A 22282-nucleotide genomic window follows, 5' to 3' on the forward strand; every position below is an offset into this window, starting at 1 on the left:
AACAGGGAGACAGGACTTCAGTTCTAAATCTCATCTAATGAATGCCACCTCCAAAAATGTAGCATTCCTTCAGTATAAACTGGATTGTCAGCATAGATCATGTACTGGAGCCTCGGAATGGGGCTTGAACCCATGACCTTCAGACCCAACGGCAAGAGTACCAACTTTGCCAGGTTGACACTATTTAACCACAAATGATCACTTTCCACTTTTTAAAAAAAAATCAGGAGCAAAACTTTAGTTGATTTTTCCAACTCCTAGTCCTAAGGATTCCAAGTTAAACTACAGCACCCCAAATCCGACCCCAAATTAACTAACTCAGCAGTGACTAAGGTTATTCCTGGTCCACATGGTTCTACTCCAGTTGGTAAGCATCAGTTTACCAACTGGAGCTATTGGGGAAGCCCCATATTTTCTGTTCAAAATCGAAGATTCTAGTTGGATACCGATAAATTATATGCTAAAGCATTGCAAAACAAGTACTTAACATTCTAATTTGATCTGCATTTAAACCCCCCAAGTCTCAAGAGTGAAAGAACAGCAGTGTAACTGAAAATTATACCACCAAATCCTATGGCTACAGAAACTAACAAAAACTGGATTCAAAATAGCTTTGATAACAGAAAGACAAATTTGTTGGTGACCATCACCCTTTCCAGCAAAGTTTTGCTAACCACATAAAAAAATAAACTATCCCACAAATAGGATATTAATAATTTCTAGTAGATAATCAGTAACATTTTGTAAAGGCAATCAATACCAAGTGTAGACTTCAGGTGAAACGGTGTTGAGGAGGAAATAATTGGACATGGGCATGTAAACATAATTCAATCTCCATTTTAAAATCAAACACTGTCTTTATTTTTCTATATTTCCATTATAAATTCCTATGTCCACATTTGTAATGGAAACTGCCTATGTAAACTTGTCACGCTGTGATTACACACTCCTGCCAGTGGTGGTGCTGGAAAAAGTTGACACCAAAAATGTGACAAAACGTCAAGTTGCGCAGACATAACATTTTTATTAGAGATAGATTATTCAAATTTCTGTCCTTTGGAGCCTGCAAGTAATGAGCATTTCTTTCAGGCTACATTTTTAAATGACATGACACTTAACAGTCACAAGTCACTTCAACAAGACAGCAAAATGCTGGAAATGACTGACTGCTGTCGAATCAAATAACTCTACCCACATACAGATCTATGATCACAAGGACATCCCCTAAATCAGGTACGCTACTTTACACATTATAGATAATAGAAAGATAGAATGGTCACAGTGTAAAGGGCTTTCAAAAGGAATACTCCAAAATAAACCCCTACAGTAACCTTATCCTTCAGTATTTGTCTATAAAATTCATCCCATACCTAATATGAAGAGCTACCATCTTTGCTGCATTGCGGAGGTGCAGGAACAAAGACTTCTTGATCTGTTGCTGAACCTCAGCTCCAAGCATTTATCACCTCCAGATATGACTATTCTCAAGTTTTTCATGACCAGAGTCCTATCTCCACCCTCTAAACTCTGCCACCCGTATCCTATCTCACAACAAGTCCAGCTCACTCACCACCCGTTCTCGCTGAAATATACTGTCTGCTGGTTCAAAACATCAAATTTAAAATTCTCATCCTTGTGCTTAGATCTTCCATGCCTCTCCCTCCCTTTCCCTATAATCTCCCCCCATATAAATATATTTACGCTGTATATTTTGAATACTTGGAACAGATCAGACCCCCCAGACTTTCCTTTTCCGTTAATCTCCCGTGCAAAAGTTAAAGAAAGAAAAAAGATGCATTTCTATAGCTCCTTTCACGACCTCAGGACATCCCAAAGCACTTTACACCCAATGAGGTACTTTGAAGTATAGTCACTGTTGTAATGTAGGAATGCGGTAGCCAATTTGCACACAGCTAGGATCCACAAACAGCAATGAAAAAGCTCTGCAAAGTTTGTCACTCTCCATAAGGTAATCACATATCAATCTAACCTCTCAACCTACATTATTTATTATTGGCCTTCTGGATTCCAACACTGATATTTTATTTACTTTTGTTTTGCTCAGCTGAGCAATATTTCTTTCTTTCACAAAGGACTTGGCATATGCTATTGTACAAATGACTCAGCATTTGACAAAGTTGGCCTTCACAACTCTGCCACCCGTATCCTATCTCCTCTGTGTCTACAAAAAAGATTCGAGTCATTTTACTGAAATATATCAGAGCATCATCAATTTGTAATGCGCAGTAAATAGAGAGGATTCAAAGGGCAGTAAGTCACCAAAATGTTTAACTTTTACTACTAAAACCTGATTGTCAAGATAACAGAAATTGAAGTAATTTGTATTGCACAGCAATCTATAATACACAGATCTACTTAATGCTACAACTGCAAATATATTATGTAGCAAAAAAAACTTGTTCAATTAATATGTCTCTCCAGGTCTTGAGCAGCACATATCAAAATTATGTACAAGACACTAATCTTACTACTTTTTCAAAATCATATACTTGGTTTGCAGGACAATTTTGGATGCCTTTCCATGACAAAGGAAAAAAATTACCAAAATTAATCCCAACATTTGGCCAATTTAGAATACCTTCTAATGTATCCCTTTATGACCAGTCTTCACCTTTTAACATTCTTTCTATACAAACACAATCTGTACTTAAAAGGTTGCTTCTCAGGATGTGGACAACACTGGCAAAGCCATATTTATTGTCCATAACTAAATGCCCTGAGGTGATGGTGGACCTTCTCCTTCTGGTCAAAGATAACCTTCACGATAATGGTGCCGTTGAAGATCGGAGGAGTCTGCTGGGTCTTTTCTTATTGGATATGGTCATTGCGAGGCACTTGTGTGGTGCAAATGTTACCTGCCACTTGTCAGCCCAAGCCTGGACATGATACAGGTCCTGCTGTAGGCTAGCATGGCCTGCATCTTTGGAGGAGTTATGAATGGAAGCAAACAGTATAGAATCGTCAACAAACAGCTCCACTCCTGACCTTATGACGGAGGGAAGGTCATTGATGAAGCAGCTATTGGCCAAGGACACTGCACTGAAGAACGCTGGCAACATTGTCAGGTGGCTGCCATGATTGGCCTCCAACTATTATGTGCGTCAGATATGACTCCTGACACTGTGAAGCTGTTGCTGATTTTTCAGATATTAAAACCCACTAGAATAATTTTTTTGTTTTCTTATTCAAACATTTTTTCTTATCAATCTTCTCTCTTCCTCTTCTCAAGATGGTGATTCCTTACTAGGGTAAGTTTCCATGTCCACACTGCACCCTTTGGTACCTCAGTTAAACAGCTATTATTCATTTATGAGTTTCAACAGACTGTTGATAGGCTATTTGACTGCACATGGCATCATAGTCAAGCCCAATTCCATTCTCAGCAGCCATCCACACAGGCAAATACCAGGGGTCATTGGACAGCAATTGAGAGAGGAAACCCCAACCAGTTTTCCCTGCTTCGCTAACTCAGGGGCACAAAGACCAGTTGTAGCACCCTGATCACTACTCTGGTAGAGTTTAGGGAAAATAGTGAAGAATCTTTCTAGTCTGTATGGCTCAGCTACTCACTGGATGAATTCAGTGATCCTCTAGGGATGCTAACACTCAAACATTTTCCAATCCACAAGAAATCATACACACCAAATTCTAAAATCTCCCTCACTTCCACAAGCACAAGAGAGTGCAACACAATTAAAGATACCAGTAGGCAGGGGGAACAATGGACTTCAGTTAACACACATGAACTTTTCACAGGTTAAGCCATCTTCTGAACACTCAATTGCAACACTGCCTTGAAAGTTCCTGCTATCTGTCTCTGTTTAAATAAAGCACTTATATTGTATTTCTAAAAACTCAGCCAAATTCCAATACGCACCCCACCCTTCAAACACCAGGTGAAGAGGATGCTGTGGAAAAGATGATGCAGCAACTGGACATTAAGGCCATAAAAAGTTGTTTGAAAATAAACAGAATCCATCTGACTTAGAATTTCAACATACATTGCAGAGAGAGTAGGGGATGCTTAATACAAGCAGTAATGAGGGAGGAAGTCAGGTGCAATAGAAACCAGAACTACACTCTAGGAACACTAGCCTTCTCCAAGTCATGACATGCAGTGCAACAGAAATAAACCCGAAGCGGAGAGCCATTTGCGGTTAAATTCCTGAGCACATTTACTCGAAAGCTCTCGGGTCAGCATGTTACATCTGAAACTTGGCACTGTTGATTTATTTGATAAACATTTATTTAAAATTTGCAGTCAATGTATTTATTGAACATTACTTACATTTGCTTTAGCTATTTAACCAATACAAAAAGGTAAATGGTAGTGCAAATCAAAAGACAATTAAACTAAGCATAAAATAAAGGCTGATACATGATATATACATATAGATAGCTCTGTCCTTTTAAATTAAGCTAAACATAAATCAATCCCAATGAACATTTTCATACACTGCACAACCAAGCTCCAGAAATACAGTTTCTGCAGCTTTCTTTGCTGGTATTGTTTCAAAATCATTACATACCCGTCTTTCTAACCACCCACTTCCAATCCAATGCTGTCAGGAGAGTTGGCAGATGACCTGCTCCCAAGGCTTTGATGCCAATGCTGGTTTCTAACTGCACAAGCAGGCCAATTTACCCTCATGTTCCTAATGACCTCAGATCCACTCACTGCAGTCCCCCAAGTGGCCCAACCAAAATCCAGAACTGACCATGTAATGAATATGCACTGACAACACCCATTAATTTTCTCATTGGAAAAACTGGCTCAAGAAGCTATTTGTAAAGGTATGGAAATTCTCCTATTCCCAATTTCTTCAATTAACCCAATACACCTACATTAATTGGCACAATTCCCACTATGCAAATTACATACAAACTTGGTGGGAGGGGGGGAAAAAAAACTTTTAGCAAGGTCCTCAAATAATTCCTCAAAGAGGAACATCTTAAATCTACAGAAAGTAGCATTTAGGTGCTGGATTAAGAACCCAGACAGTAATTTATCCACACTCAATGAAATGTTTCTCAATGACATGCTGTAAAAATTTGCACCGTCACAAATGATACAGAAATGTAACTTCAGAAAAGATCAGGTCTCAGAGACTCACGAAGAACAACGTGCCCCATTTCACTAAGTCCAGACTAATACTCAATTAATCTAACTTCATTGAAATGAATAGGTTCTCTTGCAACATTATTCTTTCCTAGAATGGTTACATTTTGTATGTTTGGGTTGCAATAACAAACAGAAAGACACCAAATGAAGTTGTTACCACTCCTCTTGAAGACTTTTAGGCAAGGCTACGTTGCATCAATATGCTCTAAAGGTTATGCTACACAGAAGGCAATTGGAAAGTAGCCAACATTAACATGGAAATCAATCTCTGGCTAAATCTCATGCTCATTTAAAATGGATCAGTTTTATAGGTGACAATGTTTTTAATAATAAGAGTGGTCAGGAAAGATATTGGAACTCTAAAGAATAAAAGTGGTGCAATAGTTGAAAATGAAGGGAAATGGTAGAATGAGTTGATGGTTTTCTACATGTATTCAATAAGGAGGAGAATTTTTACTCACCAGCAAGTTATTATTGTACAATACACGAATGTTCTGGTTATGAACTTGGAAGCAATATCAAAATTTGCTGATAAATTAGGAAGCACAGCAAACTATGAGGAAAAATGCCGGAGACTGACAGGTTAGGAGAGTGGGCAGATGTATACTAATTACAATTCGCAGATAAATGTGAAGCTGCATATTTTGGGAAAAATAATGAAAATGGAAATCTGTCCCAAATAGTAAGTTATCAATGGAGTAGAGGAAGAGAGATCTAGGGATACAAGTATACAGATCTTTAAAAGTAGCATAAAATGGGCAAATTAGATTCTAGTTTTACATATAGGCACATGGAATACAAAAGTAAGGAGATGCTGATGAATCTGTACAAAATATGGTTATGCTGCAGTTGGAGTATTGTTTACAGTTTGGGTCCATGGAAGAAAGCTCAACATATATTCACTAAGGTAACACCAGGGTTAAGAAGAATAGTTACGATGAGAGACTTAAAAAAATGAGGACTGTATTCACTGCAGCAGAAAAAGTTCAAATGGATATAACAGCAATGTTCAAAGTTATGAAAGGTTCTGAAGGCATAAACCAAAGAATAAACCTGCATTTATAGAGCATATTTCATATCCTCAGGGGGTCCCAAAGAACTTCACAGCCAATGAATTACCTTTGCATTGTGTGCACTGCTGTAATGTGGGGACAAGCAGCAGCCAATTTGCACACAGTAAGGAACCACAAATAGCAATGAGATAATAGCCAAATAATCTGTTTCAGTGATGTTGGTTGAGGGATAAATGTTGCCAGGACACAAGAACTCCCCTGCTCTTCCTCAAATAATGCAATGGGATCTTTTACATCCACCCGAGATGGGGTCTCAGTTTAACGTCTCATCCAAAGTCTGCACCACTGACAGTGCAGCACTCCCTCAATTCTACATTGATGTGTCCCATCCTAGCATTATGTGCTGAAGTCTTTGGAGTGGGGCTTGAACCCACAACCATCTGAAATAGGTTAACTAACAAATCATTTTCAATGTCAAAGAACTGTGGAAGGGCAACTAAAAAAAGCTTAGCGAATGTTGGAATACATAACCATGCTTAGTTACCTCTAACCCAGACTGCACTTAAATACTGAATTACCTTTTCCACTGGTCAGTGAATAGTAATAAGGACGAGCACAAGAATAATAAAGGAAGTTGCTATAAGGAATTTTTTTCATGCAAAGGTTTATTGGCATATGGAAAAAAATGTTTTTTTAAAAATGAAGCACAAGAGTTAACCATCTCAGCCACTCCCTCATACTCAAGCACAAGGGTACTAAGGCAGTTTCACACTGCTTCTCACCAGGGTTAGGTTGGATTTATAATACTTGAGTGTTGTTGCAAAGCAGAAACCACTTGGCAGTGACACTAACATTGTAGTGTAAATACATTCCTGTATATGTAAAATGATTTGGATGCAGAAATCAATTGCAAGCACGTCAAATATAGTAAGTCTAAACCCAGAAAGGGGTACAAATCACCAAAAATAGCGACATAGGTTAATAAGGCCATGAAAAAGGCAAATCAAGCACTTGGGCTCATTTCTAGAGGGTTAGAATTGAAAAGCAAAGAAGTTATGTTAAATTTCAATAGAACCTTGGTTAGACCACACTTGGAGTATTATGCACAGCTCTGGTCTGCATATTGTAGGAAGGAGATAGAGGCATTGAAGAGGGTGCAAAAAAGATTCACAAGGGTGATACTAGGACTGAGAGGATATACTTATCAGGAAAGGCTAAACAGGATGGGGTTCTTTTCTCTAGAAAAGAGAAGGCTGGGGGTGGACCTGATAGAGATCTTTAAGATAATGATAGGGTTTGATAGGGTAGACGTAGAGAAAATGTTTCCGCTTGTGGGGGGAGTCCAAAATTAGAAGCCATAAAAAGAAAAAAGTGTCACTAATAAATCCGATTAGGTAAAAAGGTTTCTACTGAATACCGTAAGAGTGGTAGGAATGTGGAACCCGCTATCACAAGGAGTAGGTGAGGCAAATAGCACAGATGCATTTAAGGAGAAGATAAATAAGCACATGAGGGAGAAAGGAACGGAAGGGTATCCTGATAGGATTAGATGAAGTAGGGAGGGAAGAGGCTCGTGTGCAGCACAAACGTCGGCATTGACCAGTTGGGCCGAATGGCCTTTTCTGTGCTGTAGTTTTGATGTAAATAGGCAAACACTAAAGTATGGCGAGCAGGAGCAGAAGGTGCAATTAGTGACTTGCAGAAGGATTTAGGTGAGTTCTACAATTGGGCAGACAAATAGCAAGTGAAATTTAATGCTCACAAATGGATGAATATTGAGTGGCGTAGTATAGAAATAGGGCAGAAACACTCAAAGGGGCCTGAGTAACAGATCATTTTCAATGTCGAGACAATGTGGAAGGGCAACTAAATAAAGCTTATGGAATGTTGGAATACATGTTTCAGAAAGGACAAACACACACTTTAGACAGAGTGGAAAGAGCATTAAGGATAAAGATAGTGTAAAGGAAATGACATATCAAGGTAAATTAGTGAAGTTTAAACTCTACAGTCTTGAGAAAAGTTGATTATAGGGGGATCTTATCGAAATATATAAGATAGCAAGTAGTATAGATGAGGTGAACCCAGAATACTCCATGCAAGTTGGATCAATAGGACCACAGGGCATAATTTTTGAAGAAGTGAAAAGTAAATTTAAAACAAACTCGTGGATATCCCATGGAATTGCTCACATTGAGTCAGCAGATGTGCTGTTTTATAACAATAGGAGTGTTTGCGTCATGTAGGAGATATAACAGGGCCACTGATTCAGTGACTGAATAAATCAAATTATGTTTTTACTATTATTTAGGGATTTTTATTTTGACAGGGCTTTTGGGATCAATTTCCACAACTCTTGCCCATTATTGTGTGAAAATGGTAATGAGTGGCCTTCAATTTGTATACTTGTCAATCTCCCATCACATTGCACATGTGAAACAAGACAAGAGTGCAATCTGCAGGTGAAGCTGGATGGGAGGATACAGGATAATTAAACTAGCGCCCACAAATTTAATGCAGTCTCCATTTTAAAATCATACAATCAGTCCTTATTTCCATTTTAAATTCCTATATCCACATTTACAGCCCATGTAAACTTGTGCTGTAATTATGCCCTCCCACCAGCGGTGGCGCTGCAGCACCTTCACGAGAGGGAGAATGTAACTACAGGGTGATAAGTTTATATGGGCAGTTTCCATTATAAATGTGGAAATAGAAATTTATAATGGAAAGAAATTAACAGGAAGTGAAAGCAGATGCAAGATTTTTAATATATTGTATAGATATTCCTTCATTAATGTATTTAATTTTCATCACTTATCATTTTTAAAGCTGAGAAAACAGAGCAAGGTGGTATGCAGGTTCATCAGTTAGAGGTAAATATCTGATAGCAATACTGAACGCGGAGTGGGAAATAAGTTTGCTGGGGGATGGCCGCGAGCTGTGATGACATTGGAGGATGGTCCTGGGGTTTGGCAAAAATAAAGTGGGGCTGCTGAGGTTTAGCAACCGGGGAGGGGTGACCCGGGGTTGTCACAACCGGGGAGGGGTGACCCGGGGTTGTCACAACCGGGGAGGGGTGACCCGGGGTTGTCACAACCGGGGAGGGGTGACCCGGGGTTGTCACAACCGGGGAGGGGTGACCCGGGGTTGTCACAACCGGGGAGGGGTGACCCGGGGTTGTCACAACCGGGGAGGGGTGACCCGGGGTTGTCACAACCGGGGAGGGGTGACCCGGGGTTGTCACAACCGGGGAGGGGTGACCCGGGGTTGTCACAACCGGGGAGGGGTGACCCGGGGTTGTCACAACCGGGGAGGGGTGACCCGGGGTTGTCACAACCGGGGAGGGGTGACCCGGGGTTGTCACAACCGGGGAGGGGTGACCCCACACTTGGCAGAACATGGGGCTGGGCCTTAGCGTTTGGTTCACTTGTCGATTTGTGGTGCCTATCAGCACTGAGGGGATTGGGATGGGTTTCTGGATCTGTCAGTACTGAGTTGTAACTTTTGCCATTGGTTTTTGGACGTGTATCGGTTTCACAGCTGGTAGTAATTAAAATGTTCACATTTTCTAACCATCAACAAAACACAGTTAGAGATTTTCTGCTTGCTTTCAAAATTCGACTCAAAAAAACAATTTAGGACAAGGAAAGACCGTCAAGAACTCAGTCTGACTCTCTCAGCTTAATATCTTTTCTGAAGTTAACAAGGCACAAGAAGCTGCAACAGGTACAGTTGGTCATTTTTTTTGACAAACATGCATATTCTCTCCCTGTTTAAAAACACACTAAAAACAAACTTTACCTGATTGAAGCTTTTGAAATTTTCCTTCTAGCCTTTCTTCAAATAATTTTGAAACACAGCCACGCAGAAACTGCTGGAAGCTGAACAGAAATTGGGCTTGATGGATCTTGGGAAGAGTGCACACTGCACATGCTGTAGGATCTGCCTTCAGTTGGCAGAGTCACATCTGGGCAAAAATATCAACTCTAAGACCAGGTTCATGGGAATTTCTGAAGCCTTCAAGTAAAAACTTTAATGAAGATATTAAAAGACAAAAGACAATTCAGTGGATACATTTTATCAAGTTATTGTGAAATACATAATTACTTGAATTTTTATTCTATTAAATCTTTATTTTGGACAATAGAAAGGTCAGTTACTTTGGAAAAAAATGGTGGACTTTTTCCCCAAAGCCTTTTGAAAGATCTGACTGGTTTACCAACAAAGTGCGATGGCAACATGTTTACATATAAATTCACATCACAAATGTTCCCATTTGAAGTTTCCATTATAAATGTTGACATAAAAAGCATTACTGAAACATTGTGACAATAAGAACAAAGCCTTAAGGACAGGAAGTGCATGCCATATGCAAGACTAAACATTTTGAATAATCTTCCAGGTGAAGTAATTGAGTCAAAGACATTAGGGGCATTTGGATGAAAAGCTGAGTGAATTGGAAGCCTAGAGGGATACGATCAAATAGGCCAAAGGCCATTTTCTCATCCTTGGCTTTTTTTAGTCGAAGGCAAAAATCGGTAATTTTTTTTAAAAAGTAATTCAATTAAACAGGTTGTGCAAATAAGCATTATGTATTTAAGTGGTACTGTGCTAAAATATTTTAGGCAAGAGTACAATTTTTTTCCTCCAATTATCCATTGTTTTCTACTTTTATTCCTCTCCATAGGATAGCTTCTGCTGGAATACAGTTCCACTAACAGCCCTCCCGTACCTCACTCAAGTCGTCATTGTTCATGCATCAGCAGGTTACGTGACCTGCAGGGTTGAACTCTGTTTAGTTCACTTCAACCTCTGATATCCCTTCCTACTGCATGAGAATGAGCGTCTTCATTTCCTACACCAGCGATCTTTATAGAACTGTGGGCAGCTTGTGCTGTGGACTCACTCACTAGGTTGTGATTCCCACAGATATTTAAGATTGATTCTTCACAGCTTTCAAAAAGAGGAGTTTTATCCCATCAGTCTGGGCTAGATTCAAGCCCAAGTCAAGTTGTATCCAACTCCACTACTCAATCCCCTCAGGTATAGTAGTTCCAAATTATAGATACCTACACAGTTGTGAGAAGCTTTATTTTTCTATGAAACATTACTACTCCCAAGTCAACATATGTTGTATCACACATTGAGCAGTTGCTTGCTCCAACCCAACTCTGCTACCTCCTCTAGCCCTAAATTCCAGCATCAAGACTCTGCTCTTCCAACTCTGATCTACTGTATAATAACTTTTCCCGCACTCAATCAGTGGGAGATGTCTCTGCATTCTAAAATTCAAACCCCTCCATCTACACTTTATCCCGCTTTCAAAAATACCTATCACCATGACCTCAGTCACCTCTCCCAACTCTTCACCCCCAACTCCTGCTTAGTGTCCGATCTCCTTTGCTGGGCAGCACGAAAGATTTCACTACATTAAAAGACACTGTTGAATAGCAGTTGTCCCTGCTTTCCATTCCGGCATTACTACCAAACAAGGGACAGTTCTAATTGGTTAATGAAACCTACTGCAACACCCTGCCACTATACATTTGGGGGAAAATCCTCAATCTCAAAAATTAAACCCCTTTAGTTCCACATATTCAGATCTTCACACACCAGCATCAATTCCATCATTACTATTTTTTTTAAAATCGACCATGCCATACGATTCATATTTAACATGTTCTTATTTATTTTTTTAGTTGCCTCCCTCTTCGTTATGGTTTCTCTTCCAAACAGAAATCTTTGCTTTCCCAATCCTCTTCTCTCTTCCCAGACACTCTGTCTCTAGCTGAGCTCCTCAGATTTCTCTCTTCCCAAACCTATCACTATTGTTAAAACCCAAATGAAGCTTGGTATCAAGGTTGCTTGGAAGGCAACAATTGACAGAAAACCTACACAGACTTCTACAACAAACTTAATTATCTTCTGCATTACAAACATTATCCAAAATAGAAAATAATTACTTCAACAATGGTTTATGATTTTAGAATCAATTCAAGAGTCAAAAGAGGTATACAACAGGAAATTATAATTTAATTTTACTACACCCTTTTGATTGTTTATTAGTGCCACCAAAAGCTACACAATCTTTCCCAAGGCACTTCAGCCGAAGACAATTATAGTTCAGTAATTAACTACTGTAACAGACATCCAGTGTCACGTTGATACTATTAATGGCAGCGGTGAACAAAGGTCACAATGACCACTAAATACAATGATACTAAATAAAACATTCATAGCTGCAACATCTTCTCTAGACACACACAAATACAGAAATTATTCCTAATTGGGGCTAATCATTGAAAATGTGGGTTAGCAAACGACAGGAATTGTCTGTTACCTCAGTAAAATCCAGGATAATATGCACAATAAACAACAAGTTCCAATTTTCAAGTCACAGAGTATAATTTCTAGTGCTCCTTTTGCTGATGGCTACCTGGCTTCACTGATTTATACCCATCTTTCTCCCCACGCCAACCCCATTTTAAACTTTTGCTTTTAATTTTTGGTCCCACACTTCTTTTTAAACAGGGATGGGTTTTCGTTTCTTCAAATAGATCAGTGACTTAAATTGGGAAATTTCTCCCCAATACCAAATATGTTCCGCCTTACATTCACAAATAGCGGCCCAACTAGTCGCCATCGACCACCCTCTTCCACCTAGCTGAACTTAGTCTCACCTTGAACAACTTCACTCACTTCCTCCAAATAAAAGGAGTTGCAATGGCAACCCGCAAGGGTCCCAGTTGTGCCTGCCTTTTTGTAGCGTATGTTCGAAAACTCCTTGTTGTAGTCCTACTCATGCTTCTTCCCAGACTTCATCTCACGCTATATTAACAACTGTGTTACTCCTCTCACTCTGATCTTGAGAATTTTTAAATTATATGTTTCCAATTTCCATCCATTCCTCACCTTCATGTGAACCATTTCTGACTCCTCCCTTTCCTTCCTGGGCTCATCTCTCCCTATCTATCTCTGGCACTGGGTTTTCAACAGACATCAGTACATGCCCACCAACTCCCACAATTACCTGGAATATGCTTCTTCCCACCCTGCATCCTGTTAAGATTCCATCCCTTCTCCTAGTTTTGCTATCTGTGTCGCATTTGCTCCGATGACTCCCTCTTCCCACCACCCCCCCCACAACCCACCCACCCCAAGTCTTCATCTCCTATCCCACCAGCCTCCCCATTTGCCAAATCACCGTCAGCCATTTCTGCCACCTACAACACGATTCCTCCAAAACACATTTTTCCATTCCCGTGTCTCTGGTCAGCTTTTCGGAGGGACCGTTCCCCCTGTGACACCCTGATTCACTCTTCCACCAACCCAACTTCGAGCTGCTCTTCCCCTGGCGCCACAGGAGATGCAACACCTACTCATTCATCTCTTCCCACAGCACCGCCTAGGGTCCCAAACACTCCTTCCACGGGAGACAGAAATTTACGCAGACGTCTTCAGATGTAGCATCACGGCGTGGTCTCCTCTACATTTGGGGAACTAAACGCAGAGCAAGGTACAACTTTACCAAATAGCTCCATTCTGCCTCAAATACAACCTCTGGCTACCTGAGAGACTTTAACTCCCCTCAAATTCCCAGTCTAACCTCAGTCCTTGGCCACGTACACTGTTCCAATGAAACTCAACGCAAGCTTCAGAAAAAACATCTAATTTTTCTATGTCCTGTGACCATCCTGTCTGAACGATGACTTCAAATCTCCCTTATACTGATTATATTAATATGCGACCTCTATCAAATCCCCTTTTTTCTGACCCTAACATGCGACCTCCACCAAATTCCCCCCTTTTCTGATTCATGTGCCTGTCTGCTCTCTTTTTTTTCAGTTCTGAAAGGTCCAAAATGTGCACTCGTCTGTTCTCTCCAAGATGCTTACTGACCTGCTAAGTGTTTCCACATTTTCTATTTTGGTTCAGATTTTATTTTTTGACTTGTATCCACTGATCTGCTATGAAGTATTTTCTGCTAGTTCTGAACTACAATTAGTCAAGACAAATGTGAAATTTTCCACAATGTTTCATTCTACTTATCCTCATTAAATTGAATTTTTAAGCATTATCAAAATAGTGCAAATAAGAATCTTCAAATAATCAAAACAGTACATGTTAAATTGCATCTGAGGAACAGCTTTTGAAAACAGGACTTTTGTTTTTGCTCTGAAGCTCTGGCGACCTCCATATTCAAACACAGGAGAAGGGAGGGAGAACTTGGTGAAGAAAGCTGTCTCAGGGAAACAAGGCTAGAAATAGTCCTGGCAACTCTCTGATAACTACGAAAGTGTCCATTCTTCATCCATGAGTCTAGACAGAAAGCATCTGCAGATTATTCAACTTTAGAGTGCATTATAGTCAAGCCCTGACCTCAATCAGTATACACACACTCTCCAGTAGGCATCACTAGAAATTTATTCAGAGACCAGAACCCAAAAGTTTTTTTCTCCCCTCAGTGCACGTCCTGAGTCATCCGTGGACTCAACCACGTTGCTCATTTGGCAGAATGATAATTTTTTTTGGTCAACTTATAACATTCCACAGGAAACTGAGCATTTAAAATCACCAGTGTCTCACTGCTGTAAATACACTTACAGGCCCCAATTGTACAAAAGGAATAAAGAAAAGACAAATAATCAGATACAACAAAGAAAAACAAACATGTTCGTTCTTCCTTTCTACTGCAGCCTAATTCTACTGCAATAGACTTTCTCAGTCATCTTTCCATAAGTTTCCACAATGTGGTTAAACATACCTAGTACTGAAAACAAAGCCGTGGTTCCTCATGAGATGTTAATAAAGAATTTATATGGTAAATAATTTCTCACCTTAATTCTGATCCTTGAGAATTTAATGTTGGATAAATCGCTGATATTCTAAGTGCAAAAATGCTCCCAGGCTGTATTTATCCAACAGACAGTTAATAAACCCAGGCCCGTCTCAGTCTATTTACTGCCTGTTCCAGACAGGTGGTTAGTTCAATCCCTGGAGAAGTATTATCATAAGTCTGTGAGTGCTTTGAAACCACCTACTGTACACTAGGCCTAAATGGATACACATGCATTTGGGACAAAATATCAAACCACGACAAAATATCAAACCACAACAAAAAGAAATCATTTCAAGGATCACAATTCCTTGTGGAGCAACTTTGTTAATACCGGCATTCTGTTTTTTAAAAAAGTACAGAAGGCCATTGTGCCTCTCTGCATAAAAGATGGGGATACAGTACCCCCAAAAATGCAGATCGGCAAGCATTTTTAACACTTTCCTATATAATCTATTAGTAACTGTATAAAACAGCCATTAGAATAACAGTTTTGCGATCAAAAATAAATGCCAGGTGACAAATGGAAAGTCGCAATTGGGCTCCCAAGTATTGAAAAGGCCACTATGCCCTCTCTGGAAACAAGGGTGGGGACATACGATTTCCAAAAAATTCAAACTGGCAAATATTTTTAAAATACTGCCAGATTTATAAATGGCAACATAACAAAATCAAGTAATAACAAATTTACAATCAAAAATAAATACCAAGTGACAAAGGGAATTAATGGACTCTGAAGTATTGACCACAACTAACTATTACCAATGTCAATTAAGCTCGCAAGATGCAGACACTATAAATGTACACATTTTTTGGCCACTTCAATTAGAACTGAACTCAGACCCAGATAAATGACAGGATCTGCATTTAGTAAAGTTAGGAAAAGGCAACCTAAGCTAACTGTGCGACAAACATCAATGAAAGAGCAATCAAGAGTTAAAATTCACCAGCTAGCCAGTGTAGATTAATTATCTATAGATACTGGCTGCAATCCAATGCTTTGTGAAGAAGGAAATACGTTAGCTGATATTTTACAAGCAAAAACAAAGTGTATTCGAAAAGGTAATGTTTTATGACATTATATATAAACCATTAACGCCACATAAGGAACTTGTATCTTGGCATAAGACACTTTCATAATAAAAAAGTCAGTATCTTTAAACACAATAATATTCATATAAAAAGGTACAAAGCAAAGATTTTTTTTTAAATAAAATAAAACTCAAGATTGCTAATAGCAACAGCCTGAAACACGGCGCCTGCGCCAGTCACAAAAAGACACTGAACGACAGATTCAACATTCCTCTCACAAAATGTGTGCTTCCTCCCCTCCCCCCCACTTTGCTTACATTTTACACAACGTTCATTCCTGTAATTTCTTGTTTTGCATTTCATTGCAATGAAAGGGGGAAAGACAGCAACGTCCTTCTGCCCAGATATATCCATTGGTGTTTCTGCTTAAACTAAGACCGTTTATTAAAAAAAACTCCGCCCCCCCCCCACCTCCTCCTCCTCCTGGAATCATAGAAACAGTAAGTAATCGGGATTTAAAACGATAAATTCCTTCCCTAATCCCTATTTTGGAGAATTACACTGATAATAATTAAAGATTTAAAAGCACCACCACCACAGGTCCAGGTAAAGGCCTGCAACTGAGCCGCCAGCACCCGGACTGGCTGCAAACCTGCGCCCCGGGGATTTTTTTTTTTTGAGGTAAATTTGCGGCCTTTAACGCGGATTCGAACCCGAGAGCACGGGGTTAAAATGCGGAATGTTTTTCTCTCTCCTGTGCAGGCTGGTGCTTACCTCCACCGAGGCCTCCAGGTTCCCTTCGAAAGTGAAGTCGATCAGGTCCGGCTTCAGGCACAGCGCGTAGTTCTCCGGGGTCACGTCGGAGGGGAGCCGCTCGAACGGTCTCTTTGCCGGCATTTTGTCTGGCCTGTGAGCGCTTGTGGCGAGGAGCCTCCTGACGCCGGCCCGGTTACCGATTGCGTGTGTCGGGGATCGGGCTCCGAGGGTGCGAAGGACGCGGCCTCTCCAGCAGCTGGAGGCGTTGAGCAGGCGGCGAAAAACGAGAACCGCGGCGGCGCCGCCGAGCAACATCAATGAAGCTGACAAACTGACCGCCCCCTCCCGTCCAGTGCGTGCGCGCCTCCTCCCGTCTGGGGCTGTGAGCGAGCGAGCGAGCGTGCGCGCGCGCCCAGGCAGTGCGTCCGTTTGTATGCGTGTGTGCGCGTCCGTTTGTGCGCGCGCGCCCGTCCGCCCGACGAGGCGGTGGACGGACGGACGGACGTGCGTGCGCGTGCGCGCGCGTCTGTCCCGGCGAGGCGGTGGTGGACGTGCGTGTTGGCACGAGCATCCGCAATACGATGCGCGTACGAAACGGCGTTACGTCGGCGGCGGATCCCCGCCTTGTGGTCACGTGGGTAGAAGGGGGGGGTGGGGCTGCGTGCGCGTTCACAAGGGTGCGCATGACTGGGAGAGAGGGGGGATGGGAACGATTGACGAGGCCTACTAATTGATTATTAGGCAGAGGTGTGTCGTTTTTTCACTGCGTGTTGTTGGAGACTGAGGTGAAGGGGCTGAACAGTGGAAGGCACCACCCAGGTTGGAAAGAGTGAGGAGAAAAAGGGAGCAGAATCAAAAAATGGTGATCATGTGAGGCCTGAAGGTTGTAGGAGGAAGGAGAAACTGAAGTTAGTAAGGAATTTTACAGCTTTATGTATGTAAAAGAAACTACATGTTACTGCAAAGTCCCAGGCTTGACTCCCTCTTGGATAAACCCACAGTGCCTCTCAGCATTCTTCAAAGGGGCCCATCGAAGCGCTCGTCGTTGTCTCCTTACGAGCAGCAACCCCAACTGCCCCGTCCTTCTTTCCCGACGACCTTCCTGACCAGCGCACCTGCTGAGGGCTAATTTCGCCAACCTCCTGCCTGTCCTCCTCGCCCCTGCCGAGCCCATGGACTGCGCCAGCCGATCAGCAATCTTCACCGTTCTCCGCATCTCCCTTCAGAATGCCTGTTCGTTTGTGAACAAGGCATTTGCCAATCCTTGACATTATTGTGGATGGTTGCATTAGCGTCGTGGCTTTGGCAGAATCTCGGCTCATGGGTGATGACACCTTGCCCCTTACTGAAGCCTCCCTGCCTGGCTATACCTTCCACCACCTGCCCTGCCCAAACTGCCATGGTGGCAATGTGGCCCTTATCACCAAATCTCACCTTAGTCTGTTCCCCTACTCATCTGGCACTATCTAATCTCTTAAGTACCATACCTTGTTTCACCCCTCCCTTTTAAAATCCTCATTCCCTACTGTCCACCCAAGTTTTTCATTGCAATATCCTCACTCCTTTCTTCCCTCAGCCTCTGAAGTGAGCAACTTCTCATCCTCTGGGATTTCAGCCTCCATCTCATCTCACCTTGTCCTCTCTCCTCTGAGTTCACTGTGCTCCTGTCCTCCCTTTCTCTCTCCATATAAACTCACCTACCTATATTCAGGGCCACCCCCCCAACCTTGCCATCTTACGTGGCCTCTATTCCCATCGATTTAATCACCAACAAAACCATCTCTGATCATTTCCTTGTATTCATCTTCACTCGCAGCCCCCTCCAGCCTTCCAACCTTCCTTCTGCATCCCTGGAAAAAACTCTCTCCCAAGTCCCTTATAACAGCACTCTCAAACTCCCAACTGTCTAACCTTTGGCCCTCTGTTCATTATGATTCTGCTCAATTACTTCCTCATCATCTTTGCCTTTGTCCCCAGTAAAACCCTTATTCTATCGCACCGTGGTCGCTCCCCCGGTACAACTCCCATCTTTGCTCCCTTGAAACCAAGGGGGGCAAACTCGAACACATATGATGCACAACTGTCAGCCATGGTTCCATGGTAGCTCTCTCACTTCTGAATCAGAAGGTTGTGGGTTCAAGTCACACTCCAGAGACTTGAGCACATAATCCAGGCTGACATTTCAGTGCAGTACTGAGGGAATGTTGCACCGTCAGAGGTGCCATCTTTCGGATGAGATGTTAAACTGAGGCCCCACCTGCCCTCTCGGGTGAATGTAAAAAATCCCATGGCATTATTCAAGGAAGAGCAGAGGAGTTTTCGTGGTGTCTTGGCAACATTTATCCCTCAGCCAACATCATTATCTCATCGCTATTTGTGGTTCCTTACTTTGTGCAAATTGGCTGCTGTCTTTCCCTACATTACAACAGTGACTACAATTCCAAAGTAATTCATTGGCTGTAAACCGCTTTGGGATGCTCTGAGGTCTTGAAAGGCGCTATATAAATACAAGTTGTTTCTTCCTTCTTCAAATAACGGAATTTATCATTCTGAACAAATTTGAGGATTAGCTATACGAGTGCCTTAGCCCTATACCCGCATCTTTCTCTAGTTTCTCTCCTATCTCCTTTCACACCCTCTCCAAGCTCATCTTGTCCATGAGACCCACTTCCTGCTCTCTCGACCCTGTTCCCACGAAACTGCTGACCACTCAACTTCCCTTCCTGGCCCCCATGCTAGCTGATATTGTAAACGGTTCCCTCTCTTCAGGTACTGTCCCCCTCCCTTTCAAATCTGGTGTCATTACCCCCTCAAACTTTCTGGAATGCCCCAAGGATCTATCCTTGACCCCCTCCTATTTCCCATCTACATGCCTTGACGATATCATCCGAAGACATGACGCCAGGTTCCATGTGTACACTGATGACATCCAACTCTACCTCACCACCACCTCGCTCGACCCCTTCACTGTCAGACTGTTTCTCCACCATCGAGTACTGGTTGAGCTGCAATTTCCTCCAATTAAATATTGGGAAGACCGAAGCCATTGTCTTCAGGCCCCACCATAAATTCTGTTCCCTAGCCACTGACTCCATTCCTCTCCCTGGCCACTGTCTCAGGATGAACCAGACGGTTCGCAACCTTGGCGTTCCATTTGACCCAAAGCTAAACTTCCAATCTCATATCCTCTCCATCACAAACGCCGTCTACTTCCAACACTGTTACATCACTTATCTCTGCCCCTGCTTCAGTCCATCTGCTGCTGAAACCCTCATCCACGCTAATGTAACCTCCAGACTCGACTATTCCAATGCTCTTATGGCCGGCCTCCCATCTTCCACCCTCCATAAACTTGAGCTCATCCAAATCTCTGCTGCCCATATCCTAACTTGCACCAAGTCCCGTTCACCCATCACCCCTGTGCTCACTGACCAACATTGGCTCCTGATCCACCAATGCCTCGAATTCAAAATTCTCATCCTTATCTTCAAATCCCTCCATGGCCTCGTTCCTCCCTATCTCTGTAACATCCTCCAACCCTACAGAAGCAGGCTCCCTATTGTTGAATAACTCACCACTACTCACTGGTGTGAAAGCCCACCCGCAACTTGTGTGAGGCACCAAAGGGCTGTTGGCATTCAGGATCCATGCTGTAGGATGAGTCAGCGCCTACAAGAGAGGAGGGAAGAAAAGATGAAGTTGTTCTGTAACAAAATAATAATCATTGTATTGCTTACACATGATGTGAAAATTACACTCCAGCTCCTCTCCCTTGCTAGCAACAACATGCTTTCTTTAAGCTGAATGCAACCATTAATATCCTGTCCATCTGTCCTGAAATGTATAGAATTGTCATGTGTACGATGGGCTGACCTTACACCTCTGTATTAATATTGGCATCCTTGGGTTCTCAACACTTGCATTGCAGTTAAGGGTCACAAATTCTTGAAATCATCAAGATGACGATGCTGACACTGTCACCTGCCCAGTTTTGTTCCAGATGGTCTAGTCTGGAAATTTCTAAAATATATAATATATAATACATAAAATATGTAATCTAGACTCCCAAATCCTTTTGTTTAAAAAAAAATCCATTAATTTTCACTGCTTTTCTCTCTTGTGATGTAGAAGTCTTGCTTATTAATTATTTTTAAGATATTATTATAACATTTTATGCTTGGATCCCATCGCTGTGCTGCTTATATCCTACCCCGGTCTGATTTTGGGAAATAGATGGTAATTCTAGGTCATGCTGAAGTTGCAGGAGACAGTTAATATAAATTAAAATGACAAGTTTTGACATAAATGTACCGCCTGCTCTTCTTAAGACTCTGGGTCATCCACCCCGGGCAGACTGTTGGAGTTATTTCTGATGCTATTGAGACAACCCAGGCTACTTATAGCATCTTTCTCAAATCGCCCACAGCACTGCAAAATGAGCGTGCCACACATGTTACGAGTTGACTTGTTGCACCTCGCAGCTGCCCTTTGTTACAGTGGCACCATTCATTGACAACTGTAGACCAGGAACAGTAGCTAATGTACTGGCTTTTGGTTGTAATGCGAACACATGACATTATGAAAGCAATATCTGTTAGGCAACTGCGAAAAGCCAATGTTTCTCAACATCCTCATTAATCAGCCACATGTATTTGCAATGCTACTTATGAACGTATTCACAATTCATTTGATTCCTTGGCTATGAAACAACTAAACTATGAAGTAAAGAAAGAACTTGCATTTATATAGCACCTTTCATGATCTCAGGACATTCCAAAGTGCTTTACAGCCAGTGAAATACTTTTTGTAATGCAGGGAAAGGCGACAGCCAATTTGCATTGAGGCATAAATGTTGGTCAGGACACCGGGAGAGCTCCCCTGCTCTTCTTCAAAATAGTGCCATGGGATCTTTTACCTCCACCTGAGAGAGCAGACTGGGTCTCGGTTTAATGTCTCATCCGAAAGATGGGACCTCTGACAGTGCAGCACTCCCTCAGTACTGCACTGGAGTGTCAGCCTAGATTACATGCTCAAGCCTCGGGAGTGAGGCTTGTACCTACGACCTCCTGACTTGGAGGTGAAAGTGCTGCCACAGCTGCCCAGCAGCTCTGATATGGTAAGACCATTTATAGCACAGGGGCTTGCTAGGGTTGAACACAGGTCATTAAATTGGATCCCCCGGCCCACAAGCCTGATTTGCTTTGTATCGCTTTTTGCAACAAGGAGAAATGTGGCTTTTTGGAGGTTCTGGTGGTGATCAACAGAAGCCTCGTGACCAAATGACCTTAATAGATTTCATCTGTTAGAAGGTACAAGATTACTACCCTCATCTGATATCCATACATTTCGAGCATGGGTTGCTGCATAGCGATCAGGAGTGGAAACCCTGGTCAGTTTTCCCCCACCTAACCCAGGAACTCTGAGGACAATTGTCCAACTGCTAAACCAGTTGAGATCATCTAACAGCACAGAGGGAGAGAATTGAACTTGAGACCATTG

At 41.9% G+C, this 22282-nt stretch overlaps 1 protein-coding gene across 2 annotated transcripts in view; it reads right to left on the reverse strand.

Moving 5' to 3' along the window:
- npepps (aminopeptidase puromycin sensitive) overlaps positions 1-17161 on the reverse strand; it is a 190131-nt gene extending 172970 nt beyond the window's left edge. Inside the window, exon 1 of one of the 2 annotated variants that reach the window (XR_010957995.1) lies at positions 16802-17161. Coding sequence is in view for 1 of the 2 variants with exons in the window: in XM_067968761.1 (XP_067824862.1) it covers positions 16802-17098 (297 nt within the window). In the remaining variant the exon portion in view is untranslated. The remainder of the gene's footprint in view (positions 1-16801) is intronic. The other variant, XM_067968761.1, reaches the window with a different exon arrangement.
- Positions 17162-22282: the final 5121 nt, after the last annotated feature.

Source organism: Heptranchias perlo, chromosome 30 (genome assembly GCF_035084215.1).
Source record: "Heptranchias perlo isolate sHepPer1 chromosome 30, sHepPer1.hap1, whole genome shotgun sequence".
Taxonomy (NCBI): Eukaryota; Metazoa; Chordata; class Chondrichthyes; order Hexanchiformes; family Hexanchidae; genus Heptranchias; species Heptranchias perlo.